The sequence below is a fragment of the Borostomias antarcticus genome (genome assembly GCF_949987555.1).
Source record: "Borostomias antarcticus genome assembly, chromosome: 10".
NCBI classification, from domain to species: domain Eukaryota; kingdom Metazoa; phylum Chordata; class Actinopteri; order Stomiiformes; family Stomiidae; genus Borostomias; species Borostomias antarcticus.
This window is the reverse complement of record NC_140243.1, coordinates 10567828-10587026: the sequence shown is the minus strand read 5'-3', so window position 1 is coordinate 10587026 and position 19199 is coordinate 10567828. Positions and strand designations below refer to the sequence as shown.

The 19199-nt window shown below is 43.7% G+C and overlaps 1 protein-coding gene across 1 annotated transcript in view; it reads left to right on the top strand.

Annotated features, from left to right (window-relative positions):
• Window positions 1-318: 318 nt before the first annotated feature.
• Window positions 319-19199, top strand: part of xxylt1 (xyloside xylosyltransferase 1) — a gene marked incomplete at its 5' end in the record, with an annotated part of 39863 nt that continues 20982 nt past the window's right edge. Inside the window, 2 exons of the mRNA XM_084444000.1 lie at window positions 319-819; window positions 9947-10094. Of these exons, the coding sequence (XP_084300126.1) occupies window positions 319-819; window positions 9947-10094 (649 nt within the window). The remainder of the gene's footprint in view (window positions 820-9946; window positions 10095-19199) is intronic.

Below are 19199 nucleotides of genomic sequence, written 5' to 3'. Positions count from 1 at the left end.
TCAAATTGCCTTGACTTGCATTGAGGCATATGCATGTAATCATCTTAGCTATATGAACCACCTCTATAATGTGTGAGTGTAACACATCTACCTAGAACCTGTTACTGAGTGGGCTGCTTTGACACCCGACTAATATTACCAGTCTTCACAGGGAACGCAATATTGAACCCCTTTGACACTGAGAACAGCAAACATCCCCCTCTCAATCCTCTAGCACCTGACTAACACAGCCGAAGGACCAGGATGTTGCACCTAGGATTCACGTTTACATCACCACATCCGTGATAAACACCATATCAGCTCTCCTCTGGAGGAGCTATGGGCGTCATGAGAATTGTAGCCAGCACCATGGGTAGGATCAGTACGTTCAGGTCCTATCAGATCGTCCTCCTCCTTGCAGCTGCGCTGGCCGTCATGGCCTTCTACTACTTTGGCTCAGAGAGACAGAACTTCTCCAGCACCACCAAACGCATCAAGCAGACCCAGGCCAGCCAGAACGCCAACAGGAACGACGCAGACTTCTCCCTGGACACCAGGCTGGCGCAAACCGAGGGAGAGGGGGATGGAGGAGAAGAGGAGGACAGGACTATGAGGGTAGAGGGAGACCAGAACTACCATGTGCTCATGATGTTCACCAAGGTGGATAAGAGCCGCAGCCTGCAGGAGAAGTTCAGGGTGGCTATGTTGTCTATGGTGAAACACGGGCGCTTCCTTGAAGGAGAGGTGTTGGTCCTCCATTTTGTTAGTGACAAGCCCAGCCGGGAGCTGGGGGAGAGGATGCTCCCTGAACTGCTGCTGGATGCAACCTTTCAATACGAGGTGAGTGCCACACCAATGACCTGTCAGTCACTACATTGTTGTTCACACTTCAGTCAATGTTTGTGTATTCAGAATCAGAATCGGTTTTATTGCCAGATGGTTTTTACACATACTAGGAATTATTTGTTCTGGTCGGTTGGGGCACAACAACAACTAGGCAGGCAACGCTAGGCAGGGTACAAGGACTAGACGGGACAGTGCAAATGAACAGTGCAAAATACAAAATGGTGTGTGATGTGTGTTTATACAGTATGTGTACAGAGTGTTAATGTGTGTGCGATGCGTTTAGGCTATACAATGTGTGTGCCGTTGTGATATGTGTGTGCAGTGCGAGCCTATGTACAGTCAGCGGTCATGTGCAAGTACAGTAGTGCACAAGAGACAGTCAGAGGAGGGAGAGTCAGAGAGGGGGGGGGGGGGGCAGGGGGGGACACAGGCCTTATTGATAAGGCTGGTGGCAGTCGGGAAGAAGCTGCTTTTTTGCCATGAGGTCTTGTTCTTTTTGAAATGTTGAATCAGTGTAAAAATGTAGTTCTTAATCAGATTAATCAGAGTCCTAACCTAACTTGATAAACATAGAATGCCAATGCAACAAATACAGTTAAACTGTTTCGTTTTAAAACACATGGGGGCAGTGTTGGCTTTTCAAGAAGTTCCCCTGCTTGGAATCATCCCTTCCCTCCCGCTCAGTCAGGGGAAGGGCTTATGCTGCACCCTCTCACAGCCCATGGAGGGTCTTGACATAAACTAGAGCAAGGCAAGGCAAGTTTATTTATATAGCACATTTCAGCCACAGGGCAATTCAAGGTGCTTTACATGAGACATTAAAAGCATTAAAACAAAAAGCAAGACATTATAGACATTTAAAACAAAAGGCAGGACAAATTAAAAGCATTAAAACAAAAAGCAAGTCATTATAGACATTTAAAACAAAAAGAAGGACAAATAGAATACAGGAATAAAAGTTACAGTGCAGTATACTGAAACATAACTCCTCTTAGAAAGCAGTGGCAAAAAGAAAAGTCTTCAGGCTTGTTTTAAAAGAACCAAGAGTTGCAGCAGACCTGCAGTTTATATGTGGGGCATAAAAACTGAACGCTGCTTCTCCATGTTTTGTTTTAACAAGAGGAAGGTGCAATACATGATGTGGTTAGGCATAATGACTGCCTCAGGACAATGATGATAGGCCCCAATGCTTTGATGGTGCCTTTCATTTAGAGTTGAACTGACCACAAAATCTCTCTCTCTCTCTCTCTCTCTCTCTCTCTCTCTCTCTCGCTCTCTCTCTCTCCCCCCCTCTCCCTCTCCCTCCCTCCTTCTTTCTCTGAAAATTTGCTATTTCTATCTTTCGTGTTCTGTGCGGACAGTATTTCAGTTTAGTTTCCTAATATGCATCACAGCTACAGGCACAAGATGTTTACAGCATAGAGAGAGTGATCCTCTCTCCTGAATAGAAAATGTATTTGCCAGGTACAGGTACATTGACTATGGCAATTTACTATCCATAGTCTAGCAGTCAATCAGTATCATCCTCATCTATTTATCCCATCCGATCATGGATGTCTGTGTCCATGATATAGGCTGTGCAATTGAATAACATTCAAGTAAACAGTTGTGCAGAGTCAGTTGTATGGGCAAGAGTCATTTATTGTCCATCATGTTATTGTCTATCAAGCTTCGTATTGTCTATCATGCAAGGCAGTTTCCCTTAGATTGAGTGGCGATTTACTCATCTTCCTGTAGCATCTAGGGGGCTTGGAGTCAGTGGGGCAGATGACACCCTCTTCATCATCCTCCGCCCTCTCTGTACGCCCATTCCAAGTCCCCTAGGCTCCTAGCACAACAGTGTAATAGAGTGTAATGCTACAGTATATGAGGGGGCTGTGACATCCAGTTTATCTGCCGCTGTGCTGCTGCCATCCCTCAACATGTGATGCATGTGGGACAAAGAAATGACTGGTGGAGGTCCGAAAGAGAGGAATCAGAGAGCACTGGTAAGGAACTCTTGTAATGGCTCCCCCACTACGTAGTTATTGCCGTCAGTGGCATCATCATAAGACTGGAGGTGGTGTGTCAAGTATGTAAGTAGCAGAAACATGACATCATGAAAAAAAAAATATATATATATTAGGTATATTTACAGTACCCATACACACAGGGGTGAAAATTAACTTTTTGGCTCACGGTGAGTCACCTGCCAAGGGGATTGTAGATGAAAAAAATCTACTGGCCAAGTATATATATTTTTTCAGATAGCCTTCCGAAATCTAGTTGGTAATTGAAATTTTACCTGCATTTGGCCGGTGGCAGGTGTTAATTTTCAGCCCTGCATACACACAACACTCTCACCCTTTTATCTCACTCACTCCACTTACTTTATACAATCATTACATCTTCAATGCAAGCACTTCACCACAGGAAATGTGTGTGTGTTGTGTGATGTATGCTGTCGAATTATTAGGAGCCTGGTCCTGTAGATGGACTTGTTGCTGTGTGAGTTAGCCCACTCTGTTAGGCCTACAGTAATACACCTACTGGCCAAAACAGGCTTTCCAGGATCTGCTTGTTATTACAGGGATGTCATGAGGTTGTGGGGTGACTGTCCTTGACCCTGGTGGTCCCCTAATCATCCCGTGTTCACTGGACTAGGGAAACCCAGTCAGGAAAGGTTCAAAGGAAACATTGTTCAATGTGGGCTTCCCCTCTCAAAGCGACTGGTAACTCACTACTGTACAGGCCCAAATACACACATCCGTCTTTTCCCGTTTAGGATTCTTTTACCCTAATATTCCAGCGCCTATCCTCGTGCTTGAAAGTTATGGAGTTAATACTATAAAGTGATTGTGGCTAACATGCAACATGTAGTCAGTCATGCTAATATGCCTTAGTTATCAGAAGATATAGAAAACTTTTTTTTTCAACCTGAGCGGATGTTTTGCTGCGATTTGGAAAGGAAACTTGTTTTTCTCAAACCTACAGGCTGACTGGAAATATCTCACCCTTGGTTGTTGTTTCATGCATGAGTCACATAAAGCACTTGTTGGAAATTTTCAATTGACTAGAATCACTAGTCAATCTGTCTTGTTAACCTAAATATGGAAGAAGAGTTTTTTGATGAGTTCAAAGTTCAAAGTTTTTTCTTTAGTGTGTGAAAAGTGACAGTAAATGATTATTTTACCATCATATAATGGAGATTGCAATTGGAGGGAAGAGAAAAAGAAAGCATATAGTGACGAAAGATACACGCACATCCAAGAGAGAAAAGTGACAGGTGTTAGACCAAAAACTATAAACTGAAGAAAGAAGAGAGGTCTGCACACTGTTTCCAAAGCTCCCCAGTGATTCATTTAAATCACAATGTTTCGGCCAGTGTGGCCTTCTTCAGGTGCAAGAAAGCTTAAGTCTTAAACTACAAAGTGTCATGAATGAAACGGTAACCGGGCAAGTCACTGTGCTCCTCAAACCTCTCCTCTCCACTGTGTGAAGCATGCTGGGTGTGAAACCTAAAAATTGCATCTCAATAGAGATACCTAAATGGTGTAATGACATGGTCTAGTTTCCAGCCCTGTGCGTTGTTTCCAGAGAACTTGGTGCTGAGAGCAGTTGCTGTGTCCCTATCTGGAGGTCTCTGCAGGTCGAGTACAGAGAGAGGCTTTTTAATTTGATAATGTCCTCCCTTCTCTTTGCTAAGTAATTATCCCAGAGGGGAATGCAGGCAGGCTTAACCTCTCCCCTGCTGCCTGTAATGTAGTTAGTCAACATGAACTCGGACGCCACCAAGACAATTTGCTTGGTCATTCAGTATCATCACTCAGTTTAGTTTGGTCTTTAGCTGAGTATTGCGATAGTCAATCATAAGATTGTAGCGCTAAAAGTCTGCAAACCTATTTTGATCAGCTGGCTTGATCAGTCTACACTGTCACTTTTCCTTCTCCATGCGTTATTAAAAGGCTGGAAGTTGAATGATGAGGTAGAGGTTGGTGTAAACAAGGTGCCTTTACCTTCTGAATTATTTATCGCTAGCGCTTAAAAAAAAGCTGGGGCTAATGTAAACTATCCAGACAACTATCCAGACGAAACCCAGAAATAAACACTTTAAATGATTTAGGCTATTCCATCCCCTATTTGTTGTGCATTCACAGCAGCAACCCATCTGGAAATGGCCAAATGTGCAGCACTCTTCTAGCCAGTTGATTTATGGATGAGGATTTACCAAGGCCACAGTGTGTGATAAAGGCACTTGGATGAACTGAGTTAAGTAGCCTACAGTATGTTAAATACATGGACACCATTGTTGTATTTAGATAGATAAATCTATAATATATATGGGTCAAAGACGTGACGTGTAAATTTGGTGTCCCACGGCCATCAATTTTACATAAAAATATACATAAACATAAATATTAGGGCTATCAAATGATATTTTTCAAAATCTAATTAACTACATTATCTGTAATTAATCACAATTAATCACAAATTGATCGCATATCAATTTTTTCCAGGCAAAAGCCCCCAAATGAAGATATTTCAATTCAAAGACCAGCGTTTCCGCTCGTAAGGTTTTGACCTTCTGACAAGTGTCAGATTAACATGAAACTTCACTTACCTAAGCAAACAGGTAGTCTTCTTCTGTGGTGGCGGTGCTTTGAAGCTTCAACCCAGCATATGTTAAAATAGACACTTTTGCTTAGGTAAGTGTAGTTTCATGTTTATCTGACACTTGTAAATATGAGCGCCTCTCCTAACTAGGCCGACACCGATTTATTTTGACGGCAAAGTGAATGGACCAGCAAAGGACTGTTGTCTGGCATGAGCGAGCGGAATGCGACAACAGGACTGAGAAGGGCTACATTTCAACCAGACATTCCAGTGAAACCAGGTAGTCAAAATAACTTGCCTGATATAAAATAATGGCGATTTCGTCTGTTTTCTTCTGCTACTGTTTCAAGAATGCGCGCGCATACTTGCGCTGACTAGGCTGTAAAAGAGTCTATAATTAATAAATATGACCCATGCTCGTTACATAACTTCTATAACATCCAGTGACAAAATATGTCATGATACCTTGGTATGTCCACACCAAGGATTGAACTCACAACCTTCACGGTGATAGGCAGCGCACTATCCACTCGGCCACCGCTGAGCTGGGAAATCTGTGGAGTCTTTTTCTTTTGATGTTCTGGGACCACTGCCTCTTGTGGTAGCAACATAGAACTGCAGGTCAACAACGCCAACAGGGAGGGAAGGATGAAGGGACGACAAATAGGATTCCCTCTTGTTGTATTGACATACAATTACATTTTTCGAAAAAACAATCAGTGTTATACCGAATGACGTTTTACAATGGTACATTCATATAAATCACAATAAAAATGTATTATTGGCTTTATTCTTGAATATAATTAATATAAGGGCATAGGTGTCACTAAGGAACTGTTTTTTTTGTAGGAAAGTGTAATTATAATTTTAATTTGTTGCAACTTTGAAAACCTTTTATGTCATTGACCCATATATAAATATTGAATAATAATCTGTTGCAATGCCAAATCCAGGGCAGGGACAGTGATTTCCAAACATACTGTAGGTGAGGGGCTTACCTTAATATTTTTCTAAAAAATGAAATGTCTGCATCCCAGGCAGGTGGACCTGATTAAAATAATATGTCCTTCATATTGACTATGAGGCCTCTTAACTCCCTCTGCCTTGTCTGAGCAGAGTTTAAATAGAGAGAGCGCAGTCATCCAAACGGCTGCTGCAACACATTTGAGATTGACCGGTGTAATGAGAAAAAGCCTTAATTCTGTAATCTGTGACTATTTCTGTAATCCTCCTTTTGTAATCAGAATCATCCACAATGAAAATTGATTAGGAATCAATAAGGGAATCGATAAAGAATCAGACCGATAAGCAGGATTGTTAATGGCATTGGTATGAATAAAAACATATCAGTTCCCATCCCAACAGGACCGAACAGTTTCCATGGCGGCTTTGTGCGGTTCCAGGCTGCTTTGGACTCATGGGACAGTTACCGTTTCTGTTTCCATCTGCTGCTAACACCAGACTGCACGTGACACTTTGGTCGCTTTCGATAAAAGCGTCTGCTAAATGACTGTAATGTAATGTAATGAGTATCTGCTAAATGACTGTAATGTAATGATGCAGCGATGGCGTCCCGTTGTGTACTGCATGTAATATATGCCAGTTGTTGTCGTCGGGCCCCATTCTGTTTTGTGTTTGTTCAGTTCTGACGTAAATGCATTACTAAGACGTACAGCAGTGTATGCTAAATCTCTATATAGGGGCAGGCTGAATGAATGCTTTCTGAGGGAACAGTATTAAATCTTGTTTCGACAGCCTACATAGATATAGGAGATGAGAACAGCACAAGAAATTCAAGGAAAGGAAAGTGCCAATCATTTTTAGGTTGGCTAGCTTGCAGAAGCTATCCCAACTTGTGATATTCCCACTATTTCTTTCTTTATTATTAGGTGGGCTAGCTTGTAAAAGCTAGCCCAACTTGTGATATTCCTTGTGATCTTTCTTTATTATTATTATTCTCCCCGTTTTTTTGGCCCTCAACTACTTCTTCATACTTTGTGCTATAAACGTCATTCAAACTTTAAAATGTTCATTATGTTTAGCTGTTTCCCGGATCCATTCAGATTTTTGATTTTTTAGTAATTTAACTTTTAATAGTAATTTTTGTGCCATTGAAACTGCTGGTAGAATGTTCAGTATCATTATTCTTTAGAGTGGTGGCAGCTGTTGCTTTGAAAATATTCACACATTTTGTAAACTGCTGGCACTCCTACAGTTTTGAAAGCTCACACACATATTATACATCAAAACATTCACACAACTGTGCTGATTCATACAATGTAAATATATAAGCTGTATGACTTATAGTTTTCACGGTATGACGATTTGTTCGGCAACTGCGCTCCCCATTGAAACGTATGGTGCCGCACTCTAACTTTTGAGCTGCTAATTTAGCATTTTGACCCTTTTTCTAACTTGTCGCCACGCCTACAGTTTAACAGCTAATACACATATTATACATCAAAATGTTCACACAACCGTACTGATTTGTACAATGTAAGTATCTAAGCTGTGTGATTTACCGTTTTTCAGGTAGAACGATTTGCTTGGCAACTGCGTTCCCCATTGAAACATATGGTGCCGTACTAACTTTTGAGCTGCTAATTTTGCATTTTTACCCTTTTTCTAACTTGTCGCCATGCCTACAGTGTTTAAGCTATACGGATATATTATACATAGAAATGTTCTGCAAGTTCTCAGGATTCCTATGGTGTCAATATATAAGCTGTAACATTTATATCTTTGGCAATAGAGCTGTCTGAAGCGGACCATGTCTAGGATCAGAGTGTCAGTTGGGATTAGAGTGGAGGCAGCTGTTGCTTTTTTTGAATTTGTGTGAATGTGCAGCCTCTCTTAAAGGTACAGGCACCCTTTTATAACTAATGTGGTAGCACAGAACTCAGCCAAAGTGGAATAGAGACACATGATCTTCAATGGTGGGGGCCGGTGGGTAGCCCGGAGAGGAGTACACTGTCCCTGACTGGCTATGACCAAAAGGGGCGGAGCCTCGCCACCACGCCACTATTCACTCCACAGAACCCACTTTTCAGTCCCTGAGTGGGCTAGAGACACACAGTCTTTAATGGTGGATGCATGGAAATTGCCCGGAGGTCACTGTACTGTCCCCGACTAGCTCCACACCACTATCCACGCCACGGCCCCACAACTCAGCCCCTGAGTGGGCTAGAGACACACGGTCTTCACCAGTGGAGTCAGGTAGGTGGCCCGGAGAGGGGTACACTGTCCTCGACTGGCTCTGACCTGAGGGGGCAGAGTCTCACCACCACGCCACTATTCACGCCACAGGCCCCACAAATCAGCCCCTGAGTGGGTTAGAGACACATGAGCTGCGTTCCGAATCGCATACTTCTACTTCTTACTACCAGTACCTACTACATCTGCCCTTAGAAAGTACGTACTTTGCAAGCAGTAGGCATCCAATTGGGACATACTACCTTGTCATAACATTGCGCCTTGAAATTTGCCCATATCCGTCGCTGTCCATAACGCGACATTCGTCTACAGCTGTCACGACTCGTAAATGTGACGCACATTTCCGCTGGGCACAGCATTGTGGGTCAGAATAGCCAGAAAAGCCTGCTGGCTTGCATACTGCAAAATACGACCGGATGTAGTAGGACATCCTGGTATTTTTGGCACACTGCATGTGGCATACTATGTATTGGGACATACTACATCCCGTTTTGGCATACTATATAGTAGGGTAGTATGCGATTCGGAACGCAGCCATGGTCTTCACCGGTGGAGTCAGGCTGGTGGCCCGGAGAGGGGTACACTGTCCACGACTGGCTCTGACCTGAGGGGGCAGAGTCTCACCACCATGCCACTGTCCACGCCACAGACCCCACAATTCAGCCCCTGAGTGGGCTAGAGACGCACAGTCTTCGCCGGTGGGTGCATGGAGATTGCCCGGTCCGTAATAGTTCTAGCAGTAGCTGTTACATACAGCTGCAGCAGCTAGTCCACCTCACATTTTCTCCAGGAAATGTACTTTCTAGTTTAAGTCTGCTATTTACTAGAAAGTACTACTAAATATTTTTCACCGGAAAAAGCTGTCTGTTACCATTCTATTTCTGTATAATACCTAGTTAAAACTGACATAAATGTGAAACCTATACGTCATTAAGCCCCGCTTACCTGAACGGTTCTGCTGCGCCGAGCGCGGCTGTCCAACCGTGTCGAGAAATGTGTGCTGGGCGCGGTTTGTAAGCGTTCCCCGCCAAACCGTTTCCAGGGTGAAAACACCACTGAGACCCGTACCTCTCTGTGCTCAGTTCGGCCCGGTTATGGAAAATGGGCCGACGTCAGCCTAGATTAAGTTGCTTGAATGACGAAGAAAACTGTTTTGAGAACCACCGCCTACTGACAACCCTTGTGCAGGTCTCTTAGTTTAAGTCTCAGCCTACACCAAATGTGTTTCTTGACATAAACTACACAGGCTGACCCTTCCATCCACTCGTTCTGCTCCAGCTGCTGATATCTTATTTACTTGGTCCATGTGCCACAGATGGTGTTCCATGATGTGGGCGCTCTGACCCAGAAGCTGTTCCCCATCGTAGAAGCCATGCAGAAGCACTTCAGCGCCGGCTCCGGGGCCTACTACAGCGATGCCATCTTCTTCCTCTCCGTGGCTATGCATCACATCATGCCCCAAGGTACTGTCACACTCCACTCATGCATTTGGCTTGGTTGTCATGTGTATTAGGCCTGGAGCTACAGTACTAAGAAAGAACCATAACTTATGTTGACAGTTTCTTGTCAAGGAAGTTTGACTCCGGTCTACATTCTCTTTCCACAGAAATATTACACAACAAGATGTTTTCAGCTTTTTGTTCTCTTCAGTGACTCAGAAAATCCCCTAGAGTTGAACCAGCCGCTTCATCCGTATTTTGTGATTGGTGGGTGGCCAATGTGCCTAGCCGAATTTATTCTAATTGAATCAGGATCCCAACAGGCAATATGGAGTAGGAGGCAGTTGGCCTGTAAAGTCTTGTCTGTCTGTCTCTCTCACCATCTCTGTCTGTCTGTCTGTCTGTCTGTCTGTCTTTCTGTCTGTCTCACCGTCCCTGTCTGTCTGTCTGTCTCTGTCTGTCTGTCTGTCTGTCTGTGAGTATTGACCTTATTCACACGGCAGCCATTTCGCTCTTACGTCACGCTCAGGGTGGGAGAACTACCGCGGTGAAAAACAGAGTCCAGTAATCATGAGTTTGTAATTCCAGTAGTGTATTCTGGATGTTATTTCTGACTATTTCGAATCTTGAAGTGTTATTTTTATAACCAACTTGTACTATATGGTCTATGGATACTTCCGCCTTCTCCCACCCTGAGCGTGACGTAAGAGCGAAAAGGCCGCCGTGTGAATAAGGTCAATGGTGGCTCATTCCCCTTCAGCTTATTTTTCTCTGTTTCCCAGTGAGCATGTCTAGAGTGTATCATTGAGTGGGCACCGCCAGGGATCTCTGTGGACTAGGGGCGTTTACGGCAAAGGACACACACCCGGGGAAGGACTCTCACTCTCTGTAGGCTATCTCTTATTGGCATTTAGACTCACTCTGTCAATAATCACGCAGACCTGCTACGTATGATCTTTCTCGTTTACCCCTGTCATTCTACTACCACTACTACTACATTCACATACACACACGCACACACTCCTCTCTTCTGTATCGCCTTAGATCGGAGTGGGGAATATTTGTGTTAGTGTTGCAGGTGTGTGTGTTGTGTGTTTGTGCGTGTGCGTGCGTGTGGGCGGGTGCCATAGCTGGAGTGGGGAGCCAAGACAGGTGCCTGATAGACACATGGCTTGGCAGAGTGGCTCTGGGGTGATGGGTATGGGGGGTAGGGTTGAGGGATGCTCTCTCAGTGGGAGACGCTCTCTCTCTCTGTTGGATTGGCTCTGCCCGCCTCTTTGCTCCCTCAGTGCGTGTGCCGATGGTGGTATTGCTACCCGCACGCACGCGTGTGTGCGTCTGTGATTTCATTTTGTCTAGTCTTTGTACTGTTGAGTGCTAGAATTGCTTTCCTGCACACCGATACTGTACACTGTGTGTTTATGTGAACGAAATGTAGGTGGGTTGGCTACGTTTTGCAACAAAAAAAGCCATAATTGTTGCGACATAACATCTACACTACCATCGGTGAATGTCATCTTATTTGCCGATGTGCCGATGGCAGTCAACAAGGCCAACATCGGCCGATGACGGTACATCGGTGCATCCCTATCAAGTATAGTTTTATTCATTATGTTTCTGGAAATTAATCAGATGTTGTGAAGAGTGCAGACTCTTGTGAAACATGGATACAATGCAGACATACAGTAATAGCCCATGGAATTGCATTGCCTATATTATGGCCACAGACACAATCATCCATGATCGTATGGCATAAGTGGATGAGGATGATACTGATAGACTGCTACTGTAGACTACAGATAGTAAATTGCCAGTTTGGGAACCTTTAAATGTCAAGCTGAGTACCTAGGACTGGAATGAGGAACTGATTAGCACTGATAAGATACTGTAAGGACAAGCAATGACAAGAATTGCAATGTACATATACTTGTTACATATGGCAAATAAACATTCTATTCTGTTCTATTCTAAATGGACAACCGCCATCATTCTAAGCAGCAGTTTCATCATCAATCAATCCTCATACTGTATCTACAGTATACTGTTTCAGTAAGAATCTTTTCCAAAGGGACAAGAATGTGGCTGATTTAACAGAAGCGACACTCTTTGAAAGAGCGTAAAGGAAAGTACGCAATGGAAATGTGCCTCACTCGTAATTAATCCCTTGACAATAGATGAAGCCCTGTAGAGATGCATTATCATCCCATCAAGGTTTTCTCAACATGTCTGGACCTGATGGCCTCCTGCCATCCTGCCTGGCGTTTCCCGCCTCGCGCCTCAGATAGATATTGTGAGAGACACCGGGACTCCCGACACCAGACGGCGAAATTAAACTTTCGCGCTGAAATTAATCTAACCACCCTTTAGAAGTGGTGGGCCAATATGCCACTCCCCTGTGGCATTCGGCCATATTGGGATCTGGTGAGACCGGTCCGGTGTTGGGCAGCTGCACCGGAACCCTGATGCTTAGACCGCTACGCCCCCGTGGACCCTCTCTCGCTGAGTAAGCATCTTGATGTGGACTAAGATTTTTCGGGTCCTGGACAGTTATTGGGTTCTGGTTCTTCATACTGCAGCACTGTGTCTTAATACACAATCATGCGTCGTCACCGTTGTGTGTGCAGTGTGCAGTGCTTATGCTATGTTGAATAGACAGCATAGAGGACAAATGTCCACCTTTTCACTGCTGGGAAGATGTGTAGATGTACAGAGGATGCTATATTATTATTTACTTATTATTATTATTTACATCTATATTACTTATTTACCCAGTCCTCCCCTGTTGGGATTCCTCCAGCTATTGAACAGATGCCCTGCGGACCATCAATACACACACCACACCAGCGGAGAGAGGCCTGATCGGAGCTTGAATGGTTAACTTGCCATGTGGGCCTGGCCGGACTGGGCTCATTTAGTGTTTCTTGCCATGCACTGCCCTAGATATGCTTTTGGATAACATCACGTATGCTCTTTAAGTGGACTCAATCATTGGCAATCCCCGCCAGGAAAAGTCTTTTTGTAGCCATCCATGTTGGCTTTAGAATAGCCTGTCTCTCACATTGATGATTGGAAAAGTGTTTTGCCAGGGCTATTGTCACCTCATCCAGGGGACAGTGGTAGTGAGTGGGAGATGCGTCCTTCAAGCCTCCATTAGTGCTTATGATGATTCAGTCAGGCAGTCACGTTTTCTGACCTACATACGGTCTGTTCTCAGTCCACTCCTCAGAGAGAGAGACATACTGTAGAGAGAATGTTTGTCAGCCAGAGGAGAGTATAGGTCCTTAGAGTTTATTATCGAAGTTGGATTAATCAATAAAAAATGAGTAGTCAAGATGCAGAGGTTCACCCATGTAAGTCCAAAGCTGGTTTTATTCCAACAGTTATGAGTTTGCAAAGTCAGGCTAGTTGGTGGGAGACAGAAGTTCCACCAAAGAGCCATGATTATCATCAGACAGCATTGTATCCAAGGTGGGTACAACCCATACATGAATATGTAAAACTACACTAGCCACTATAAGAGGGTTATCAGAGAGTAGGGCAATTCTACAGGTCAACAGTTGATCTTTATGTGAAGACCCCAGGCCATTGTTTATGGCCTTGAGAATCAGCTGCTAGGACATAGAAGAATCATAAAAATGGGCAACCCCCTTTCTTACTAACAATGGCTAAGCAGAGGAGTTTACAGAGAGGAGAGAGGATGTTCATAGAAAAATGTTCTCATAAACCCAAGCGTGGGCCAAGTTAGAACACATACAATTTTGGTGCGGATCAGAATCACTGGGCGGTTACACAAATGAAAAGAAAACATTTCCACCGGTGGCTGAGCGATAATGTACTAGTCTAGCAATGCGTCGGCCCGAGTTTGATTCCCAAGTTCGGCTTTTGATACAAATTTTTTTGTTGTTGCTGTTCACGCCCAATATTGTCTTCTGTTTCTATGCACGTAAAACTAAATCATATCTGACTCATGAAAAACAAATCAGATAAACACTGTATTAGAAAAAGTTACATTTTCTTTGCCTGGATCCTGTGGTATTAGCCTACATATAAATCATAAACTACCTGCACATCTGGGCTGAGGTTTTGCCCCTTGAGTGTCAGGAAGATGTTGATTTTTCTTTAGAGAACGTTGGCTCTTTGTTACAATGAGGAATCAAGTCAGCTTTAGATATCATCTTCGATATAAAGTTTATTTATTTGCGGTTTAAGCAACCAATATTATCTTATGTTTCTATGCATGTAAAACAAAATAATATCTGAGGATTACACAAAAACTACCAGAACGATTTTCACGAAACTCGATGGAGGGGTGTAGCATAAGCCAACTTAGAACCCATCCCAGAGACATGGACAATGGGCTAGTGCCTGTTCTTTTTACCCCCCAGAGGAATGAACACTGGACTTAATGTCTGTATATAGTTTTGTAACTTATGTCTTCTGTTATTGTCTATAATGGCTGATTGAAAAAATTATGTTCAGTTGTGAACAAGTATGTTCAGTTGTGTTCATACATAACCATCTCTCATAAACACCACAATCAGTTACACCACCAAAAAGCTTACTCTTCAATGGTGCAAGTGTGCTTTATTTATACTGAGTGAGTTTAACCATTTAAACTCGATTATTCCAACAAAATGCATTAATGGGCGGAGCCCTGTGCTCTCTGAGCAGCCTTTCTAGTTGTTACTGTTGTTGCTTTTTCAGAATTTGACAGTTTGAGAAACCTGTGACTAAAAACTGAAGGGGCTCTAACACGTGTGTTGGTGTGTTAATTGCTCACAATATAATCACATTTTGCTTGATTTTCATTTCATTTATTAAACCCCAATCTCTTTAACTAATCACATAAACAATTGACATTATCTGGAGAGACAGATGATGGATTGTGTGTCACTTGGCACTAGTTTTTGATACAGACCCAACGCCGTGTTAGCACACACTATTTACCAAACAGTTTGGCAGAAGTGTGATCCAGATTACCCTGCCCTCCACACACATGCCCCAATAAGATTGAATTCTATTTTTAGATGGAAATATATACCGATTGCCAAATATATGGTTTGCATTCAGAGATGTCCCTTTTGTTAGGTGCTGTACTGCGACCCAACTGTCCATCATAGTTGTCCAAGCATAGGTGACATCACAGCATTGAAATGAGCTCACAAACTCCACATTGGCTCTTGCTCTGCCCAGAGCTTTATCGCCCTCTATCAAATCAACCAATCGAATCTTATTTATATAGCACATTTTATACACAGGCAACACTATGTGTTTCAGAGAAAGAGAAGGGGATCGGCGGGGTGTTACTGATACTATAAGCACACTACACACCGTAGGCCTCAAAGCACTCACATAAGGCTGGGTATTAAGGTCATAACCAGGTTGGCCCACTTTTCCCTGGATGTGGGGGTGTTAAGTAACAATGTTGTTGTCACTGTTGTTTGGGGGTTCACGCAGACACAGGGCTTCACCGCCATAATCTACTGAGAGCCTGCGGCAAGGCCACCGACCGTACAAACATATAACCCTGTTAGCTCCCTGGTCTACTGCCTATTACCTGCTCCCAACCACCACTGCCTGTAGCCACTGTGGGAAATGGAAAACCCACGTGGATTTGAGCTACAGTAGAGATGCACCGATCCACTTGTTTTCAGTTCCGAATCCGATACCTGAATTTGGATATCTGCCGATACCAATCCGATGCCGATACCAGTGGTCTTTTTTCTTGAATATTTATTTTTCATTAATTTTATTAATTATCATTGACATACACGTTGCACACACCATATTCTTACTGTATTGCTACTGTTTTATTATTAGGATATATTGTATCTTATTGTTGAGGAGCTAAAACATAATAATTGTACTCATCAATTTTACCCAACATATTGCTACAGTACTTTATATTATATTAGTATATTGGATGTAGGCCTAATGATGAAAGAATCCTTGAATCATACTATATTAATTTGTGTATCAGAGATAATTAGTAAAATATAAGCTCAGGATGAGACCTCCTGTCTGCTCTGCTCTCCTGTCACTCACTCAGCACCTGCAACAGAGTGGCTCTCGGCTCAGTAGAGAGCAACAGTGTCATATTTCACTAGGCATGAAAAGAGTAAGGAGAGGGAGAATGGCTCTAGTTTACAGATTGCCTCATTAATGTTATCAGGTTCATTGGGTTAAAATCCAAAATATTGCCAAATAGGCACATTTGCTTTTGGAAATCCTCTGTCACCACCAGTGGCATCCGGTGGGCCCTAGAACCAGGTAAGCAAGGACCAACGAACAAGCACAATTGTTGGGGGGGTGCGCTTTCAAAGCATGCCCTTAGGAGGTTTTACAGCACCAGAAGGGCGCTGAGCAGTGGCATTTTTTCTTTCTCTAATTCGCTAAAAAGTTTGTACGCTCGCTTGAGGTAGTTTTTGCCATTTGCGAATCAGAGCTAATGCGAAAATGTTAAATGGAAACAGATTTACCGAATAAAAAAAATGACATAGCGAACATTCAACTCGCGTGATCTTCCCGAGTCTTCCCGGATATGCGAGTGCTGAAACCGGCTGAAACCAAAACAAACGTGTCAGACACTAGGTATGTGTGGACGGATGAGGAGATAAAACAATTCCTCTGCCTCATCCATGAAAAAAACGTAACAGCCATTTTAGACGGCATCCTCTGACGAAATCACGCTTTATGTAGCCTAGTTAATTTGCTCAAAACAGTTAATGGAAATGCAAAGATTTTTTATTTTTTTATTTTTTATTTTTAGTGAACTTTCAAAAGTTCGCTTAAAATTCACTACTTTTTATGGAAACACGGCTAGTGTAACCAACTCGAGCAGCGCATGCAACTCGGGACTTTCGCTTTCAGGTTATTTCCAAACTATTTAAAACTTTTTCAGCATAACCTTCGTTTTCGCATGAAATGTTTGCAAACTGAAAAAGTAGGCTAGTTTGGTGAAATAGACACTGGACTGAGGGAAATGTGAATTGTAGCCTATGATTGAGTGAATGAATACCGGAGCTTCACTTCATCTGGATCGTTACATGGATAAGCAATGTCACGCGCGTCTGGATCGCAGCCCGATCCCGATACTGGATAGGATCAGTCCCATCTCTAATTTGAGCCTCATTTTTTGGTACTTGGTTCATTTATTGGGCTGATGCCGGAGGCCAGCAGCCCCAGTACTAGGGATTGTCATGTTGTCTCTCGCTTGGTAGCTCGGTAGCGTCGTTTGTTGCTGGCCAGCAGCTTTCAGTTGGCACCACAAGAGGGCAGTAGTCCCTCCACCCAAATCTAACATTATGTCGTCATCACTCGCCTAGACCAAACAAACACTGTTGGAGAAAGCAACAAACACAAGCAAGTCCAGTCGAGTGTGTTGCATCAAGCACCATGAATTATTTGATTATGCACGCAGTAGTACTGTTATTGTTTCTATTCCTGTAACGTTTGCTGCTAATGCAAGGTTGAGTTCGCCTCCATTTATGCCTGAGAAACAGAAGTTGAATCAACAGCAGCAAACTAGCTAACGTTACAAGAATCATCAGTGTAATGTTAGCTAACTGCTTTAGCCACCAACAGATATACCTTTGTGTTTTTCCCAATTGTACTGTTGATTCAGCTGTCAGGTGCCTATCTAAGTTAGATAATCGGACCCGCTTTCTGTGGGCTACTGTCCCTCCCTTGTCCACTCTTTAAGGACTCTATTCATTACAAACTTGATGTCATATGGTCCCTCACTTTCCCAGTCCCTATGGTCAATCTTACGCACTACCTTAACATCCTAGTCTGGTATCCTTAGTCTGTCCCGTGTCTACTCTGTGACAGCCGAGGCCAAGCTTCTGATTTACACACAAAAGGCCTGCTTTGTCTGTCAGGGTTTAATCAGCTATCATTGAGATACACAGAGTGCATATAGTTTTTTTGTAATGCATATGAAGACTATTAAAACTTATAAATGCACAACACTGGTTACCATGGTCTTATTGTGCTGGATTAGCATTGGAAGCATTGGAACGGATGTTAAGACCTATCTTAATTTAGCAGACGTTAGATTTCATGTCCTTTCAGTTCACAGCTATTTCAAAGTTATGCCTAGCTGGTTGCGTCCTACTAACCAGTCCTGAAGAGAAACAAGCCGGCATCAGCTCATAAGCCAGGCTGGAACTGGTCTAGTTATGCAATATGTGAGTAATTTGGTAAAGAGAAAATTATAAAGGTTGGCTTTGAGGAGGAGACTGGGGAAGAGGTACTGTAGGCAACACAACAACAAAACAGGGACTAGTTGACTGACAAAAAGCAACAAAAAAAAAGGTTTTTACTTGGATGACCTCATATGCCTACAGATTTCCACTAATGGTAACGCAGTTGACTCTACTTCGTTTTAGGCGTACATTTTATAGTGTTAAAATTAAGTTCACTTCGCAGCCCCAGTCCCATTCCACTCAATTCCACATACTTTACCCCAGACACAAGCATGACTTAAACAAAGCAGGGTTGTGTAGTCCTAGTCAGACCGCCCCCACCTCGGCCCGCTGACTGGGATAGGCTACCCAGGGATAGCTTGGATGAGTGCCAGAGGTAGGCTGTGGTGGTGGACCCCCTCCCACCCACCCCTCCGGGGGAAAAGGCCGGGGGGAAAAGAATGAAAGTTTTCTGAACACAAGGACTCTGTTATCCAGCAGACCGACACTGAAACCTTGTAACCCCCCCCCCCCCCCCCCCCCTACCCGGTCCCAGTCCAGAGTGTTGTATCTGCCAAACACTCTCTTCCTACCCCACCCTACACCACCACAGGCCCTGCTAAGCCCCCCTCAGCACCAACACGGCATCATACCGCTCAGTGGGGGGCCCCGCGCTGATGCTACACACCCAGGGCACGGCGACGGCCGGGGACGTCCTGGCTTGAAAGAGACGAGGAGAGAGAGAGAGAACGGGCTGACGCTCCTCTCGCAGAGGTCACTTCCGCCGCCTGTTTGGACAGAGAGCGGGCCTGGATATCTCTCTGGAGCCAAAGCCTGGTTCCGTCCACGCTCTCTCCCCGGGACACTCTCATTGTTCTTGTTACAACAAGCTCAGTCGAGCTCCCTTGTTTTCTTTTCGCCTTCTTTCTTTGTGTAGTCATCT